This window comes from Eublepharis macularius, chromosome 7, assembly GCF_028583425.1.
Source record: "Eublepharis macularius isolate TG4126 chromosome 7, MPM_Emac_v1.0, whole genome shotgun sequence".
NCBI classification, from domain to species: domain Eukaryota; kingdom Metazoa; phylum Chordata; class Lepidosauria; order Squamata; family Eublepharidae; genus Eublepharis; species Eublepharis macularius.
In genome coordinates this window covers 141,807,942-141,826,566 of record NC_072796.1, presented here as the reverse complement: position 1 = coordinate 141,826,566, position 18,625 = coordinate 141,807,942, and the positions used below count along the sequence as shown (strand labels likewise).

Genomic DNA, 18,625 nt, shown 5'->3' with positions numbered 1-18,625 from the left:
GGGAGAACAGTAAAGAGTCCAGTAGCACCTTTAAGACCAATCAACTTTACTGTAGCATAAGCTTTCGAGACCCACAGCATTCTTTGTCAGAGGCATCGTCAGCTTTTGAGAACCACAGCTCTCTTCGCCTCTGACGATGCATCTGACGAAGAGAGCTGTGGTTCTCGAAAGCTTATGCTACAATAAAGTTGGTTAGTCTTAAAGGTGCTACTGGACTCTTTACAGTTTAAGAAGGAGGGTGACAAGCTGAATATGTCCAAAGGAAGGCAACAAAGACGGTGAGAGGTCTGTGAGGAAAGGTTGAAGGTGTTGGGCATGTTTAGCTTGGAGAGGTGACTGAGACATGATATGATAGCCCTCTTCAAATATTTGAAGGGCTGTCTCACAGAGGATAAAGCGGAGTTATTTTCTGTTGTCTTAAAGGGTCAGACCAGAAACAACAAGTTAGAATAAAAGCAAAAGAGTTTTCGGCTAAACGTCAGGAAGAACTTCCTGACAGTTCGAGCAGTCCCTCAGTGGAACAGGCTTCCTCGGGAGGTGGTGATTTCTCCTTCTTTGGAGGTGTTTAAGAAGAGGCCAGATGGCCGTCTGATAGCAATGACGATTTTATGACTCAATATGAACGCACGCAGATTGCAGGGGGCGTGGAAGGATGAGCCGGTGCCGACCGTTTCATACATGCCTAGAGTAATGCCGATCGCCTCTTTGGAGTGAAGAAGGGATTTTCTGCAGGCCAGACTGGCTGGGTGTCCTGAAGGTTTTTGCCTTCCTCTGGGCATAGAGCAGGGGTTGCTGGGGGAGGTGAGGGTGGGGAGGTAGCTGTGAATTCCCTGCATTGTGCAGAGGGTTGGATTAGATGGCCCCTGCTTGGTGTACCTTCCAGCTCTATGTTTCTATGTTCTCTGTTCCCAGGCGCATTCTCTGTTGTGGCGCCCACCTTATGGAGTGGCCTGCCTGAAGAGGACAGGAGAGCTCCCGCTCTCCAGACCTTCCACAAACAATGCACAACTGAACTATTCAGGAGGGCATTTCTACACAGGTAATTAGGGCTGCGCTGTAACAAAATGTTTTAGAAAGATGCTTTGGTAAAAGGGGACAACACTACTGTGTGTAGTGTGTACTGTCTGCTGCTGTATGTATGATCGCACTATGTGATTTTGCATAGTTTAGCATGTTATGTTAATACTTAAGCTTCGTTTCAGCTCTGTTTTCAGGTTTCTGCTTGGTTTCAGAGCTCGGCGAGCCGTATTGGCAACGACTCACTTTTTATCCCTGCACAGGAGCACTCGCAGACCCTTCCGCTGGGTAGAAAGTGAGCCGTCGGCAATACAGCTTGCCACCCTGCTGCCATGGCGGCCTCCTCAGGGCCTCCAGAGGCCCAGGAAGGTCCGGTGTGGCCGTGAGAAGGCCCAGCGCGGCAGCAGGACGGCCCGGCATGGCGGTCCAGCCCTCCAGAGGCCCGGGAAGGCCCAGCGCGGCAGCAGGACGGCCGGGCAGCCCAGCCCTCCGGAGGCAGTCTTCTAGAGCCTGCTGCTTGCACAATGGGCTTGGTTGCTAGCTGGTCATATTGACTTACACTGTGCAATCCGCCTTGAGTCTCTGTGGGAAAGGTGGGCTATAAATGACACAAACGAATGAATAAAGAAATGAATTAAATGGCAGAGTGTGCCTGACTTAATAATGAAGACTGCGTTGCTCTTACCTTCTCTCCCAGTGGACAGTAGCCCTTGAGGAAGTCCGAGCACACCTCTGCTTTCCTGGACACGTAGACATGGCTGTAAGGACAGTCGCTATTGCTGCAGATCCCTTTCAGGAAATATGAGCAAACAGGCATCTGGAAGGACAGAGCCAGAAGGAAGGTGGCGTTATCTGCAGCTCCCTTTTGGGCATTCCGTGCCCCAGCCACACAAACACACACACACACATAACAAACGTATAATCACCACACAATGTGATGAGGAATATATTTGAAAGGTTCGTTTTGGCTTATTTTTTACGCTCTTTGTTCCTCTTCACAGCAGGGGTGAGTGTGTGTGAGAATATTGTGTCTGTGAGAGTGGAGCCTCTTGTGTGGGTCTCTCCCAACCAAATTCATCCAGGTTATTTCCCCAAGAGAAGAACTTCCCACTGGGATTCTGACTGATTTTAGACGGTGTGTGCATGTGTGTGCGAGGGAGGGGGCCATATCTGCCTCTGGCCTCCTTTGCTCTTGCACAGATCCTAGCCACAGGTGACTGCAACAGGCCAGGGGGGGGATGCTTTTTCGCTCTGAAGGGACACCCCGCCAATGTTTTAGGACAGATGCTGCTGTACAGATTCCGTGGATCTGAGGGCAGCTCTCACCGGAACCCAAACTCCAGGCATTCAGATTTACATGCTTTGCCACCACGAGACAGCAGAGCAAAACGAACTGTGTGCAGGACAGACGGGGGAGCCCCAGCGATCAGGCCGCAAGCCACAAAACTTTACCTTCCGCCAGCTGTTATAATTAAAAAGAAATTACTGGCCTGCTGTGACAATTCCACTTCTGCACCTTAATGACTCCTGACTAGGGAAGGCCTACAGCCCAGTGGCCAAGTACACGCTCTGCACGTATAAAACTCCAGGGTCAATCCATGCCGCCTCCGACTAAAAGGTAATCGATCTGGGAACCACCTCTGCTCCAGGTCCACATGCATGATGCGGAAGTAGGTGGGCCCCTGCCCTCGGTGTAAGACCACTCCTTGCACTGACTTCCCAAAGCGACTACTCTGCTACAAGAGCGTGTTCGCCCCAGAGGACTAAGAAAATGTATCAGAACTCCTCAGATCTGCGCCAGCTCCCAGGGCAACCAGATGGTTGGCGAAATGGCTGTTCTGGTTGCTTGAGTCCCTCCTCCGGCTTCTGGCCCTCCCTTCTGAGCCCTCCTTTCCCTTCCTGCGCCTCTCCTCCATGCCAAAGTAGCTTCCTGTCCTGCTCGGCCGCAGCATCGCCAATCCTGCAGGTTCAGATACCCTCCAACCAATTTTTACAAACGCACAATAAGCACAGACATAATGCTATACGGGGCGGCGGGGGAGTGACTTTCCCCCCCAAGGACGTGTTAAAGCTTTAACTGAATTAGTTCGCTAGAGTGAGAAGCGGGGTGGGAGAGGAAGAGGACAGGAAGAGAGAAGGCTAAAAGCTACCCGTGGAAAAGAAAACAAAGGGTGCTTGAAAAGCAAAGAGTTTATTTTTAATTGTCTTTTAACTGCAGACATTAAAATAAAGGACAGGGCTCTGGGGCTGTCTTTCTGTCGGTGGTGGCGTGACCGCAAACGATTCCCTTAATGTAGGTTTTGATATAGAGATCAAATTAGCTCTAATAAAAAGGGATAATAAAGCCAGCTCTTATGCAAAACTCAACTCCTCCCAGCTGTCAAGCCTGAGCCATTACCAAGAGGAAGCGCCGTTCTCATTTCAATTAACCTTGTTTGCACCCCGCTATGTCCACGCAAATAACAATAACATTAATGCAAGGCGCTAGTGCGCTGTGGCCATATTAGGCAGCTTCGAATATGCGCACGTCTTTCCGAGCCGGCAGCTAATGAACCCGAAACTCAACGTGAATTTCCAAATTGCTCACAACAGAGTTTTGAAGCTCTATTAGGGAGAAAAATGCTGATTCTTGTCAAGTCCCTCAAGGGGAAAAGCTGTTGGAACAGCAGCCTGCCTCGGCCCAAGTCCTAGCCTCTTGCTAACCTTCATCCACTAACCCAGCCATTTGCACACGGGGGACTGAACGCCTGCTCTCGACACTTCATGCCCCAGCCCACCCAAATCAGGCAATCTCCTGGGGGCCGGATGGCCAAGCAGCCGCTTTTCTGCCATTTTCCAGCCCCCAAATGAGAGAAGCTGTTCAGGTCTGCAGTGCCAGGTGACTCAGACTTTTAGAAACAATGCGAAGATCCCTCTTCTGCCAGGCTTTGGAAAGAGCAACGAACAGCAAAGTGCATTTCAGCAGGGAGCCTGGCTCTCTTGCTTCACCTTGTAAAAAACAGAATCTGCTAACTATGATCTTAAATGCTACTGGACCATTTTATGATCGAAGCAGTTTTGAAGGCCTTTGAAGAACCAAAAATCTGGATAAAATCTGAAGGAAAAAAACCAGCAAGCCTGCATGCCCGAAGGCCCGTTTACACAACCAGCTTTCCTAAGATCATAAACCTGCAAACTCACTTCAGAACTCTGGTTTGCTTGTTGAACCAGAGGATCAACTGAAATGGAAAGGAGCAAAGACCCTGTGGAAGAACGAGGGCTCTCGGTTCGGTTTTCGTTTCTTCCCACCTCCCCACAGGGGAACAGGAGAATATCTGTCCAGTTCTCTCCGGCAGGTGGAATTCCAGGCTCTCTCGAGACAAGGCTTGGTCACAACAACCTCTGCCTCTTTCTTGAGCAAATGACCCATCAAACCTGTGCAAGCTCCTTTCACTCAGGTGCCTCTGCTGAGAAGGAACAAGAGCTGGATAGAGGGACTCACCGGGTGGCAGGACCAATAGTGGGGGCGAGACCTCAGCCCTGGGTCTGGTGGGCGCTGAGCTAGATCCGGCCCCCACAACAGCCCCCCTCAGCTCCCTGCCCACCCTGATCACAACCTGTTTCTTATCCTATGTCAGCTTCTCCTTCTGCGAATTCTTCTGTTTGCAGCAGGCCACTGATGGATGCCCTGCTTTTGAGGACTGCACGTTTTCAGAGTGTCCAGCCCCCCCTGAGCTTCAGTGGGCTGACCTCTGGTGTCCCTTTATCCCCCCTGGCCCCCTTGATTTGGACCGAGTTGCCTCTCAGCTTGGCTCACCTCCTCCGACTGCAGAAGTCTCTCCCACATGGGGCGTGTGAGGGACCTGCCATGACCTCAGCCTGACTGCTGGCCTTGGAGAGGAGGGCTCAGCATGGGCAGGGCCAGCTCCTCCTTGACGGGGATGTATGGGAATGAAGAGGGGTGGGGAACAGGGCAGAAGCCTCATATCTGCCAGCACAAGGCACTCTGCCCCACACTGCTTCGCAAGCTCCAAAAACTCAGGGCTGGAGAAGAGTCTTTCGACAAACTGGGAGGAGCTGGGGCTGCCAACAGCAGGGACATTGGTCCTGAGTCCTACAAACCTGAAACACTCAGAGGGCTTTACCAGCTTGGAGGAGATTCTCCAGCACTATTTCAGTGAACGCACATGCTTTCCTATCTCACCACAGATGCTCATTTCTGCTCCAATCAAGCTGCACTGTAGCTTTACATCTCGACTCCCTGCTTTGCTTCACCCACCCTCCTCCTGACGGGGATATAAAGGCCCCGGGATCTCCACTCCTCATATCTGAAAAAGGGGGCCTTGGCTCTTGTTGGCCACTGGGATCAAATCCTGCTGTTCTACTGCAGGCCAACACAGCTACACACCTGAAACACACGTAACGCTGCATACAATACAATCTGTACACGATTTTTCTTTGGGCACAAAGTGATTCGTACACGACACTCAATGTGTATGCCGAGTTTGCGATTTAAACCCCCTCATTTAGCCTGGTACAGAGTCTTAATTTTAAAGCAAACACATGTAGACTTTTTCTTACAAATCTGTACAGGTACAGCACTCTCTGTAACGTGTGGACAGGGCTACAGGTAACCTGTCTTGCAATCCATTCGGTGGGCAGGTACTCAAACAAGTCTCTTAGTAGCAAGGTTCTTCCAGCCAAGATAGGCAGGACGGGACAATCAGCCAGCCTGTCATGCCATCTCAGTGTCTGAAGCTTGGGGACATAGCTTGGAAAAAAGAAAAGACATCTGGCCAACTGCCAACAGGACAACAATGTGTATGAGAGCCAGTTTGGTGTAGTGGTTAAGAGTGGCAGGACTCTAATCTGGAGAATGGGGTTTGATCCCCCACTCCTCTGCTTGAAGCCAGCTGGGTGACCTTGGGTCAATCACAGCTCTCTCAGAGCTCTCTCATCCCCACCCACTTCACAGGGTGTCGTTGTTGTGGGGATGATAATGACGTGCTTTGTAGACCGCTCTGAGTGGCTGTCAAGTCATCCTGAAGGGTGGTATATAAATTGAATGTTATTATTAATGTAGTTATTATTTAGTTAGCCTCCAGAACTCCTTGCTCAATCAAAGCAAACATAAAACTGAGAAGGCAGAGGTCAGGCCCTGGAAAAAATGCATGATGCTAGCAGCACAATCCAAGCTCAAAGCAGCGACGGTCAATAAGACACTTGGCAAGTGATTCAGTTTAATACAGCTTTCATCTTTGCCTGGAGTGTGGCGTTGTGCAGCATGCACCTCTATGGCTACTGCTGGAGAATAACAGGGACTGCCAAAGTCAGTGGGGAAGACAGTGCTTTGTTGACACCCTGCTGATCGGAAAAGACAGATAAACAACAGAGAACTTCACCATACTGCACGCCCTGCTGGAGGTAAGCAAAGTCTGACTCCGCAGCAGCAAGGGGGCAGGAGCATAATGCCTCTGGGCGAGGGTTTGGATCCTGCACTCACACACAGGCTATGAGAAAGCTGCCTTTAACAGCCAGGGCTCTTTTGGAGACAACCGAAGTGGCTCTGCCTGTTTACAGTGAAGTCCAAGTGCAGCAGAAAACCATTTGTGCTGTAGGAATCCACTCACCGGCCACTCTCTTTGGGTCTGCACTGTGATAAATGAGGCTACCATCACCTTTCCTGGTAATCACCAGGTTAAGAGGAAGCTACGGGAGCAAGAGTCACTGCCGCCCCTGGCTCTGGGCGGTCGGCTCCCTCTCAGCTATAAATCACAGCAAAAGGACTCCGAGCTCAGCAAAGGCAGCAGCAGAATCTGGCACCAGGCTGATGGAGACACAGGAGCTCAGCCAGAACCGCCACACTCCGCATGGGAAGCAAAGGAGATGCCTAAAATTCACTAACCTGGCAGCCTTTTGCTGGCATGCACAATTTCACAATTGCTGAGTGACATGTGTAAGCAACCTGAGCAACAGCTGGGAAACATCTATTAGGCACCCCCCCTCCCCCAGTCAACATAACCCAGGGCAATGTGCATGCAGAGAATTAAAGTCACCTGCCCAGTAAGTCCACGTTCCAAGGAAAGCAGAATTCTGCAGAGGAATTCTGTTCTGCAGATGTGCGGAATTCCTGTTTTATGCCTAATTTATTCGGCTTCGGCAAGCCCCGGGGATGGGCTAGTCCCACCCTCAGCCATGGGAAATCTTATGCCAGCACGTCTTTCTGGCTTCTGAGTTTACTCCAGGCACTGTCCACACATGCTTTCTAGTGCACTGTTGCATGCAGGCATGCTGCTGTCCTTTGGGTGTTCTCCCCCTTGTTCCTGCAAACATCAGACCGCCTCAGGTGCTGTGAACTTGGGGGCCTGCTTAATGTGCTAAAATACTGATGCATCAAGTTGGTTTAAGAGGTGCACTCTGCTCTCATTACGAGAAGCGACCCCGCGACGAGCCTGAACAGCTTGTCCAGCAAATTCCAAATGAATTCGATTTGAAACGCTTAGGCACGCAACGCAGCCTTCCCCAGCAGCCACTGGAAAGCTGTTTCCCTTAAGCCGGCACGCGAGAAAGCCCCACCAACCTTGTCTTTTGAAACTTTGTGCGAAAACGGACACGTCCCGTCAGTCTTCTTGCATGTGCCCCGAAGAAACCTGTCGAGAGGACCAAGAGGAGGGAGGTTTATGAAGAAGCTCACAAAGCCAGGGAAACGCTTGCCCCAAAGGAAAAAAGTTCACTAGCTCCGGCTGTTAAAATGCCTTGGGATGTCTTCCCCGCCCCTTAATACTCCTGATTCACCTGAGATTTCTGTACAGTTTCTACAGGCTGCTAGATTCACTGTTGATCTGGAGACAGCCCCCCGCCCCCCAGCACCTGCAGTCACAGGCAACCCAGGTGTATGCTGCCAGGAGGAAGCGGCCTTAACGCCCAGTTCCCTTGGTTTTTAAAGGGAAGCCTTTTCCCCCCCCCCTTTCCCACAGGCTCTGCTCTGGGTGCCTGTGGCTGCTGAATGGAGGCAGGGAGTGTCTCAGAAAACGGAGCCCCAGCAGTGGAACAGTTTCCCCCAAGATATCTGCCGGGCATAGTCATTGCTGGTGTTCTGGCTCCAGGTGAAGTCCGGTTTGTTTCAACTGGCTTCTGTCAGAAACAATGTTGATGTGAGACTCCTAGTCCCTTTAGAACCCTGAGCCAAGGTGCAGCCATTTTGTGTGTCCTGTTAAGCCTCCAACTCATAGAATCATAGAGTTGGAAGGGGCTATACAGACCATCTAGTCCAACCCCCTGCCCAGTGCAGGATCAGCCTAAAGCATCCCTGACAAGTATTCATCCAGCCTCTTCTTGAAAACTGCCAGTGAGGGGGAGCTCACCACCTCCCTAGGCAGCTGATTCCACCTCTGAACTACTCTGACCATGAAAAAGTTTTGCCTAATATCCAGTCGGTACCTTTGTGCATGTAGTTTTAGCCCATTGCTTTGGGTCCTACCCTCTGCTGCCAACTGGAACAGCTCCTTGCCCTCCTACAAATGACAGCCTTTCAAATATTTAAAGAGAGCAATCATGTCCCCCCTCAATCTCCTCTTCTCCAAATGAAATATTCCCAAGGCCCTCAGCCTTTCCTCGTGGGGCTCAGTCTCCAGACCCCTGATCATCCTCGCCGCTCTCCTTTGCACCCTCTCGATTTTGGCCACATCCTTTTTGAAGTGAGGCCTCCAGAACTGTACACAATATTCCAAGTGCAGCCTGACCAAGGCAGTATAGAGAGGGGCTATGGCTTGAGATGGGCACGAACTGAAATATGAACCAAAATTAAACACGAACCAGGCTGGTTCGTGGTTTGCGAACCGCAGTTCATCAGATCCCATTTCTGACGAACTTCCACAAACTTTAGGCTGGTTTGTTTGGTTCGTTTTTTGGTTCGTGACTGTAGACAGCCTGGTGCCAATCAATCAGTTTCCTAGGCAACAGGGGATGGACTTCCTGCAGACCTTCTTCTGGCCCGGAAGTGACCTTCTTCTGGCCCGGAAGTGACCTTCTGCTGACCCAAAAGTGATGATTTTCTGACCCGGATGTGATGTTTTCATGAACCAAATGAACCCGTTCGCGAACCAGGGGCAGGTTTGTGAAAGTTCGTGGTTAGCGAACCACGAACTGCATGGTTCGGGTTTTTTCCGGTTTGTGCCCATCTCTAGCTATGACCTCCTGCGATTTCGACGCTATGGCCCCTTTGATACAACCCAGGATTGAATTGGCCTTTTTTGCCACTGCAACTCCTAGAGGGAAGGGCTTCTAGAGGGAAAGGCTGCCCAGAGAACACCTATGTCTACCGGGCATCACTCCACCACCTGCAGAACAGCGTCTTGCAAATCAGCTTGAGTGGTTTCCAGAACCGCCTGCTGCTGCTCGAAGTCCATCTCTGCTTGCAACCAAGCAGCTCTCTCAGAATCATGGGCAGACAATGCAGAACAGGCTGCCAGCAGCAAAAGGCCCCCCACAGCAATTCTGTGCTTCTTTTGGGCACAGTTAAATTGTTAGATGTTCTGACAGTATTTCTTAGCCGCCTTTTCCAAATCACAAGCCCTCCAGGGCCAACAGGCCTCCATGAAAAATTCACGGTTTTGGTCCCAAGCTGTTAAAGGAGGCCGGTGACCCTGTACCCTGGTAAATAGGGTTGTACGTACCTGTAACTGTTGTTCATCGAGTATTCCTCTGTGCAGGCACGCAGGGGCTGCACAGAAGACACGACAATGAAAACAGGGTCACACCTCCCTGTGATTTGTTCATCAAGTGTTCCTCCATGCAGGCACACATGGGAACTGTGCATGCAAAGGCCTGGCCTGCGCATAGCACAGTTCCCATGTGGGACTGCACAGAAGACACGACGATGAAGAGGTGGGTCTCTTCCTTCAGCCGTAGAGCCCCTTACTCTAAAAAGCTTGCCAGAAACCAACCAAGGCTTGTGGTGACAAGAAGTTTTAGATCTCCACTGACTTTTCAAAATCAAGGGAGAGAGCTTCAGGAATCTCTTTACGAGATGAGCTTCCACTTCCTCTTTCAGTGTTTAAGCTGGAGCATGCCTAGGGGCACAAGCCAAAGGGCTCTTGGCTCTTAACTCACGACAGCATACAGCCTGTGGCCCTTAGAAAGCCAGGCCAATGGACCCAGGACCCGCCCAGGGTGCTGCAGCTGTCCTGTATACCTTTTGGTTGTATAAACTGTAACTTGTGCTTCTCTCTTAGTCTGAGTCCCCAGAGGGGATAAAAGCATCCTAGAAATGCTTAAACAAACAAACAAAAAAGACAACACCTTGTTTGCAGTGCTGATGCAGGTAATCGTTTTCCCATACTTTAATTTGTAGCAAGAAATATGATTGCTGTGATAATTAGCATTTTATGTTGTGCAGAATACTTTTTTTAAATGCTAAGAAAACAACCTCAGCTTTAGTAGTCACGTGAAATGCACCGGTGGTGAGAAAGGCTGGGGTGGCTTCACCGGCTGATGCTCAGGTTTGCCACCAGGCCCTGATGAATATTTGAGTGGCATTTAGATGCTTCTGGTTACCGGGTTGGTTTTTTGGGTGGGTTGTATTTTGTCCTGTGTTTTGTGAGTATTGCTCAACAACTTAGCTGCTCTGAGATTCAGGAAAGGCAGTTTTATATGCACAGTAAATAAAAGCAAACACATTCCAGAGGGTAGCAGTGTAAGCAGTGAGATAGGCAGGCTAAAAAGCTACGGACAGTCACCATTCTCATCTTGAATACACTGAAACAGAGTTTGTGGGGTTTCTGACCTACATGCTTTACAACTGCTTCCTGTGGGTGTTCATGTATCTGCTAATGGAGGAAAATGCCGTGTGCATCTGTGGCTCAAAGGTCCCAGATTCACTCCCCAAGAACCTCCAGTTAAAGGATCCTGGATAACAAGATGCCAAGCAACAACTGCAAATCGGAGCAGACAATACTCTCACAGATGTCACAAAGGCCTGGCTTGGCATAAGACAGCTTTCATGTACACCCATGGAGAAAGATCAAGATGGAGAGCCATGTTAGTCTGTAGCAGTAGATAAGAGCAAGAGTCCAGTAACACTGGTAAGACTAACAAAATTTGTGGTAGGGCATGAGCTTTTATGAGTCACAGCTCACTTCTTCTGGTATCTGAAGAAGTGAGCTGTGACTCACAAAAACTCATCTCCTTCCACAAATTATATACGTCCATGACATCTTAAGCCACAACAGAACTGTGGGTTAAGCTAGGTCAGATGCTGGGAGACACGTGATTGGGCCTTCACCATGTTTTTGAATACTGCAGGAGGAGAGCAGATTTAATCAAGAGAACTGCACAGGGTGGAAGGACGGACAGACTCCCCCCGCTTCTCTCCCCATACAGCCTTGATCTCAATCAGATCTCCAGGCCACTGCAACTGAGCCTTAAAACTGACTGCAATGATCGAGTCATGGACACCCCTCTCCAAACCTCTCATCTATTTTGATTTCTACAGTCTTAAAGGTGCTTTATTATCAAATAAATAGTCACGCTGGGGGCACATGAGCTAGGCCAGCAGTGCCCGCCTCCATTGCCTATTTTCTCCCTGACTCCCAGCCTCCCTCCACTCATATCCTGGAGAAGCCCAGAATGCACCCAGACGAACCAAGTCTTCGGCCAATTTGCAGCACCCCATGTTATCGCTCTCACTTGCCTGTTGTGCTCATGTATTTTTAAAAACTGTGCATGCCTGCACGCAACAGAGCTCCACCAAGAGCCTCAGCAGGAAGCAACGGCGGGGGGAAGGTGGCAACCTATTTTGTGCCGTTTCACAAAACCCTTCACCGACGTGCCACCCGTTACCTCTGCTGGCTTTGCTAAGCTACGACAAAAGAAGAGGGAGGAACGGATCAGCCTGAAAAGAAGGTAACTTCTGACAGGCCCTAACCTGGAGAAGAGCAGAAAAGGTACCTTGTGCAGACAGCCACTTTCTCTGGATCGTGGATGTAGGGGCAGTTCTCGCCTCGGTTGCATTTGCCAAAGCGGTTGTAATACATGCAGTACTCTTTCTTCTTCTCCTTCTTCTGCTTGGCCTGTCGAATGATGGCCAAGCTGCGCTGAACAGCTCGGCTACGCAGGGGAAGAGAGGCAGGTGGGGCATCAATCAGAGAGACACCGGCAAATTCCCCCTCCACCAAACAGGAACAAATCCTCATCATTTCCTCCAAAACATTCCACGGCTCTGCCCCTCTCCTCTTGCCACCCTCCTATCCCACCATGCAGAACACAGGGACAGCATCGCCCCTGCCCCTAAATGCTTCCGGATAAAGGCTGGGCTTTGGCAAAATTCGGAGGATGGAACAGGGTGTGTGTGTGTGCATGCACACGTGTGTGTGTAAAAGAGTCTCATGATTCTGAAGGAAGAAAACAACCTGAAGAGTCTTGTGTAGGAAAAGTGTCTGTTCATTTGAACAGACACGAGGTTGGAAAATGTAGTTTAAGGAGTGGGGTGCTGCTCAGGCGCTTAGGATATTATATTCAGCGGCAACGCCAAAGAGGTTCATGATAATATTGGATTACGTGGAGAACTGCATCAAGCCAATGGCAGACAACTTCTGGTTCGCTTAGTAAGGCTCAAGAGCACAACTAGGACAGGCTTCAGCAGAGACACTTGAGGAGGTCTAGGTGCGAGACCTACTGACGTGTGGAATTTGTGACATCACAAAGCTTCTCCTGACTACAAAGGGCTCAGCCGGGCAGCGAAATTCAGCTCTCAGAGGTCTGGAAAGTTTTGAGGACAGGGCTTAAGTTGAGGTAGTAAACCCCAAACATTCTCAAAGTCCTGGTAACTTAAAAAAAAAAAACCCTCTCGACCTGTTTTCCAGAGCTGTTCCAGGGCTCTTGCTGTCGTTGCACCGCCAAGCAAGGTCTATAACCATCGGCCCAAGGCTTTGGGGCTGAGATGGTTGTTGTGGGTTTTCCGGGCTGTATTGCCGTGGTCTTGGCATTGTAGTTCCTGACGTTTCGCCAGCAGCTGTGGCTGGCATCTTCAGAGGTGCACCAAAAGACAGAGATCTCTCAGTGTCCCTCAGTGTCTCTCAGTTGGGGCTGAGCTTTGATTTCTACCTGGCACTGCAGCTTTCATCAGGTTTTGATCTGCTGCTGCTTTATACAGCAGCTTCCTATGGCTGTTTCATGTAAGCGCATGCACACCCACACACCCACACATGCTCAGCAGCAACATATTACAAGTCTTGACAGTTCCTATTGTAGCAGAAAGACAATATAGACATTTTAAAAAAAAAAAGAATACATGCAATCATATAGAGGAGTGACTTTCTAGGACAGAAGGCCTGGGCTGCCAGGAGAGCCAGAGCCCCCTCCCTCTTTGGGGGCCAGATGTCCACTCCTGCACGGGCAGCTTTGGCCTTTTCAGATCTTATTCTATGCCACAAAGCCAGGGAACTTGCAAGCCTTGGATGCCCAGTTAACCAGCTACATATCGGACTCCCCAACGGCCAGGCAAAGGCAGCATTGACCTCCTTCCTCAGGGGAACTGCCAGCTCTCATGCAAATGAATACAGACCTTGCGATGTATCGGCTGGTGGCTGACCTGCTGGGACAACCAGGTGAAGCATAGCCAGGGCCGCTGTGTGCAACATCCACCCTCGCTGTTCAGTAACAAGAGAGAGAGAGAGAGAGAAACAAACCAAACGCTAATTAGAACTCATTCAGAGACGGAATTTGCCAGGAGCTCAGTCTTCTATTGATTAACACACAACGTGAGGCATCGTGCAAAGTTCGCACAGGGTAAATCAGCTCTTCTCCAGAGGGCCGAGGTGTTGCCGTTGCTTCACGAGAAGCGAGCAAACAAGTAAGAGAAAAAACTGTCACACGCTTGGCTGGGGAGCCGAATAAATTAGACCAGCTCCTTGAGACAGCAGTGCAGAAACACGCAGACTTCCAGCAACCTGCTGCTCCACAGTCTCTCAGCACTCGGAAAAGGATCGCCCAAGGAGGAAGCAGGGAAAGCTACCCAAACTCTGCAAACGAGCCAAACGTGAATGGGCAGCTTTACGAAATGGGGCGGTCATTTCCATTTGGTGCTGCTTCCCAGAAGCTCAACAGGTTCTCTTAGACCCCCTTCCTGTCAAGTGGAAGTGGGGGGAGGGGGATACCGTAAAGACAGATTAAAGCCAGCAAGACCCGGTTTCCCAGAAGCACCTTCCTTTAGCTAGAGGAGGACAGGGCGCATGTCTAGGTATGTACAAAGCCCAGGCCGACGGAGTATCAAAAGGCGACCTGCGGAGACTGGACCTCTGGGAAGCAAAATGTATTTACCCCGTCTCCATAACTGATCTGAAATGCTAGACAGAGAGGATTAGTGTTGTGCACGCGCACACAAAAAATTCCGGGAAATCCAGCTCCGGATTTCCAGGATCTCAAAAAAGTTTGGGATTCCTGAAATTCAGGAAAGATTCTTTGATCTGTTTAAGATTTATTCAATCCTTATTCCCTATGGGAAAAAACTATCAGGGGGCTATCCAGAGAAGGGGAGCTGAGGATGGCATTTTTCAAGGAAACTCCACCACATTTTCAGGGAGCGTACTCCTGAGTTTCCTCTAAAGACCATCAACATTTCAGGAAGATTGGACCCTTGGGTTCAGTTCTATGGGCCTCTGAAAAAGGTGCCCCTAGCCACTCTCCATTGTTTCCAAGCAGATTCTCAGGCAGAAATACAGAGGGGCAAGACTGCCAGTGGCCAAAGGCACGCTACCAAATGCAACCTCAACCCAGAGAAAACCCAGCACAACCAAACTGAAGCCCCCCCCCCTCAAATCCAAGTCTCCCTGGACCAGGGGCATAGACTTTCCAATTTCCCGGGGGGGGGGGACCAGAGGTCCTTAAAAGAACCGGGGCCTGGTGACATCACAGGGAGGGGCCTCTACTATCTATGGAGGTGGGACCATGGGGGATTTAGGGAGGGGCTCCCTACAAATTTAGGGGGTCCCGGGCACCCCTGGACACTCCCTCTAATATTCAGATTTTTGATCCTCCAAACATTTTCCAATTGTAACGTTTCCATACAATTAAACACATTTTTGAGAAGTTTGCCTTCTTTGGGTTTTTTCACCTATCTTTTTTTTAGATCCATTACCCCATTCATATCTCCAAAGATCATTATCTTCTTGAAAATCGAAAATGGATTGGAAAACATTTTCATAAAAAATTTCTCTTGCATTGTTTGGCGCATATATTGTTGCTAGTGTGTAAATCTCGCCTTCCAGGAGCCTCATTTTCAAAATCATGTATCTTCCGCCAGAGTCTCTAAATTCTTCCGTAACATTTATTTGTAATTTGTAAACTGCAATTCCTTCTTAAAATTATAAATTCTTAATCAACACACAAATACATATGAGCAAAAAACAGGAACGAAGCCCCAAAGAATAATATGATACAACAGGAAGGGTGGACAGTCCTGTGCTTCATCTGCCATTGTAACTGAGTCCCTCGTGTGAGTTTGTCACTGCTTGCCTCCCCACAGCCAAATCTGAGGGGGCTTGAGCCCTTCAGCCTCCATGTAGTTCACTGGTTGCCTGGAGGGGGGGCTCAGCTCCCCCGGCCAAATCTGGGGGTGCTCAAGCCCCTCAGGCCCCCCCATATGCCCTGGACCAGCTGCCCAGCCATTCTCCATTGTTTCCTATGGCAGAAACATCTCCAAGCGGGCTCTCAGGCAGTAACACACGGGGGCAAGGCTGCCAGTGGCCAAAGGCGCACTCCCCAAAGCAAGAGGAAGCCCAACAGAACCAAACTGAATCAAGGGAATGGATGGAATCTGCCCCCCCCAACCAAAATGAATCAAGGGACCAAAGTCAGACCAGAGAATTCCACCCAAACCAAACTGAAACAAGGGACACTGCTGCAAGTTAGCTCGACTGAACCAGCGTCACACAGAAGCCAGGCGTTGGATTGGTCACTCACTCCCCCCTCCTTATCAAAATACAAAGTTCAGTACAGACACTTATCGTAAAGCCGGATAAAAGCAGGAGCGGCACGCTGGTGTGTCTGCTCAGGACGCCATCTCCGGGTCCCCTCCTCCCCACTCTTTCCTCCCCTTCCCCCCCCCTCTCTTGGAAAAAAAAGCAAGAGAAGCCCAGGAAGGAGCCAGGCAGCAGCTGAAGCCAAGTTCCCCAGAATTAACCAAATTTATCCAGGGTCTGGATCTGGGGTCCCAGAAGAGATTTGATCTGGGAAAGCCAGATTTAGCCAGATTGTCAAAAATCCAGCTTTTCCCCAGTCCTGGATCTGGATTGCACACCCCTAAAGAGGGTACAGTAAGGGCTGTTGCATATCTTGGCTGAACGCCAGACATAACCAAGAGCTCGCGTGGTCACCTAGCAGGGGCCTGAGCGACCGCCGTTATCTGAGCTGTATTTCCCTCCCAAAGAGAGAACATGTTCAGGAGAAGTAAGCTGGCATCAGGCAGAGACTGCTTCCCTTACGTAAGGGGCATTGGGGGGGGGCTGCATGCAACAAGGGAAGAGCCCCCCTTGGCCATTAAGAGGCAAGTCTTGCAAGCCATGGGACCTCGCCAAGAACGCAAGCCAGGCCAGGCCTAAAGACCGTTACCTGAAAAATCTGCTTCTCTCACCCCGTTTTTAAATTTGCAACATCAACACACGTGAAGGTGGCCTTCCAGTGAATCAGACACCTGTCCCATTAAGACCAGTCTTGTCTGCTCGGACTGGCATCGCCTCTCCAGGGTCTCAGGGAGAGGTCTTTCTCGTCACCTATTGCCCTTTTAATTGGAAGGTGCCAGGGACTGAAGCTGGGGCCTTCTGCATGCAAAGCAGAGGCTCTTCCACTGCCAGGGACTGCCAACCTAGATCTCAAGTAACTTCGCTACACGAGTCCAAGGATGCACGGGTTAAAGTTGTAGCGATAATCTAAGAGCTCAGCACAGCAGACATTTCTTGTCAGGAATAATTCCGCCCCCCCCTCCTACTAGCCATAATAAACCCTTCAAGCACAACTCACTCCCCCCTAATCCCCCTTTTTAGCTAAGTTCCTATCTATGCAGAAAAGGAAAGTAAAGAGGGGGGGAAAGGTAGAATTGTTGTGGCTAGTTTAGATCAGTTCAGTTCTCAGGCCATCTGACCACGTCTCCTTGGCGACGCTGATAACTACTACATTCCTTTCTTAGGGTTTCACTGCTTCTCCAGCGGCTTCTCCAGCACTCCCAAAGTATGTCACAGAGGATCAGGTCGGCGGCCCGACAGTGAACCCCTAAACCCCTCAGAGTATGGCAGGGGCCACGACCCTGGCATCCACACAGCCACAGTCCCTCCTTCATCTAGCCTAGGAGACCCCAACCTTTTTCAGCCTGTGGGCACCTTTGGAATTCTGACACTACAAAATGGCTGCCACAGGAGGTGGAGCCAACCAGAAAACTGCTGCCACAGGAGGTGGAGCCAATCAGAAAACTGCTGCCACAGGAGGTGGAGCCAACCAGAAAACTGCTGCCACAGGAGGTGGAGTCACACACACAAAAGAAGCACAAGTAGAGAGGAGAAGAGGCGCAATTTTAAAAATACACTGGGAAAGAGTGGATAAAAGCAACATTGTGGTGGAGGCTGTGGCTGAAACAACGTTGTTTTAATCTGCACAGCCAATCAGAACTCCAGTGACCAGTCAGGCCCAGGTGGCCCCACCCACTTTCTGAAGACACTTGGAGGGTGCAAAGAAAGGTGTTGGTGGGCACCAAATTGGGACCCCCTTATCTAGCCTGATTAAGAGCTCTGGTGAGCTGGAAAACTTGCATAATGTTTTGTATCATTTTGGTAGGTCCCAATAAAAAGGTATTAGACGGATTTCTACGCCTAAACCAAGCCAAAGATGGGATTCGTTTGTTTGGCCCGTTCATTTCTACTATGAGTGGCTCTTCAGGGTCCCGGCCATACTTATTAAGAGCCAATTTGGTGTAGTGATCAAGAGTGGAGGGACTGTAATCTGGACATCCAGGTTTGATCCCCCACTTGAAGCCAACCAGGTGACCTTGGGTCAGTCACAGCTTCTTGGAGCTCTCTCAGCTCCACCCACCTCACAGGATGACTGTTGTGGGCATAACAGCATACTTTGTAAACCGCTCTGATTGAGTAATAAGTTGTCCTGAAGGGTGATCTATAAATCGAATGTTGCTGTTGTTATTAACTGGCAATGTCAGTGACTGAGCTTAGGACCTTCTGCATGCAACAGCTCCCACTCTTTCACGGAGGAATGACCCCTGCCCCCAATCTTTAAGGAGCTGGGATATTTAGCCATTTACATAGTTCACTGTAATTTTATTGGGCAGAATACAACATTTCCTCAAAAGATGACTCCAACAGTGTGCAAACGGCATGCTCCAAGCACCCATAAAGGTGAAATAAAAGACACGTTGCAGTATTATTGCTTATCCATTCGACACGCACACCCAACTCCAGAGGGGCTCTCACTGCAACGAGAGCGGCAGCACCTCACCATCAGCCACACTGCGTGCCAGAGCGTTCCAGGTGGGAACAGCATCGTTCAGCCACTCACCTGCCAACCCGAGTGTGTCCTCGAGTGAGTGAGTGGAATTTGATTGCATGTCAATGAGCACCCCCTTCACCCG

The 18,625-nt window shown here is 50.0% G+C and overlaps 1 protein-coding gene across 1 annotated transcript in view; it reads right to left on the bottom strand.

The window, feature by feature from the left end:
- Nucleotides 1–18,625, bottom strand: part of ZC3H3 (zinc finger CCCH-type containing 3) — a 307,903-nt gene that overhangs the window by 64,551 nt on the left and 224,727 nt on the right. Inside the window, exons 6-9 of the mRNA XM_054984638.1 lie at nucleotides 13,559–13,643; nucleotides 11,944–12,102; nucleotides 7,577–7,646; nucleotides 1,703–1,834 (exon numbers count right to left, since the gene is read on the bottom strand). Of these exons, the coding sequence (XP_054840613.1) occupies nucleotides 1,703–1,834; nucleotides 7,577–7,646; nucleotides 11,944–12,102; nucleotides 13,559–13,643 (446 nt within the window). The remainder of the gene's footprint in view (nucleotides 1–1,702; nucleotides 1,835–7,576; nucleotides 7,647–11,943; nucleotides 12,103–13,558; nucleotides 13,644–18,625) is intronic.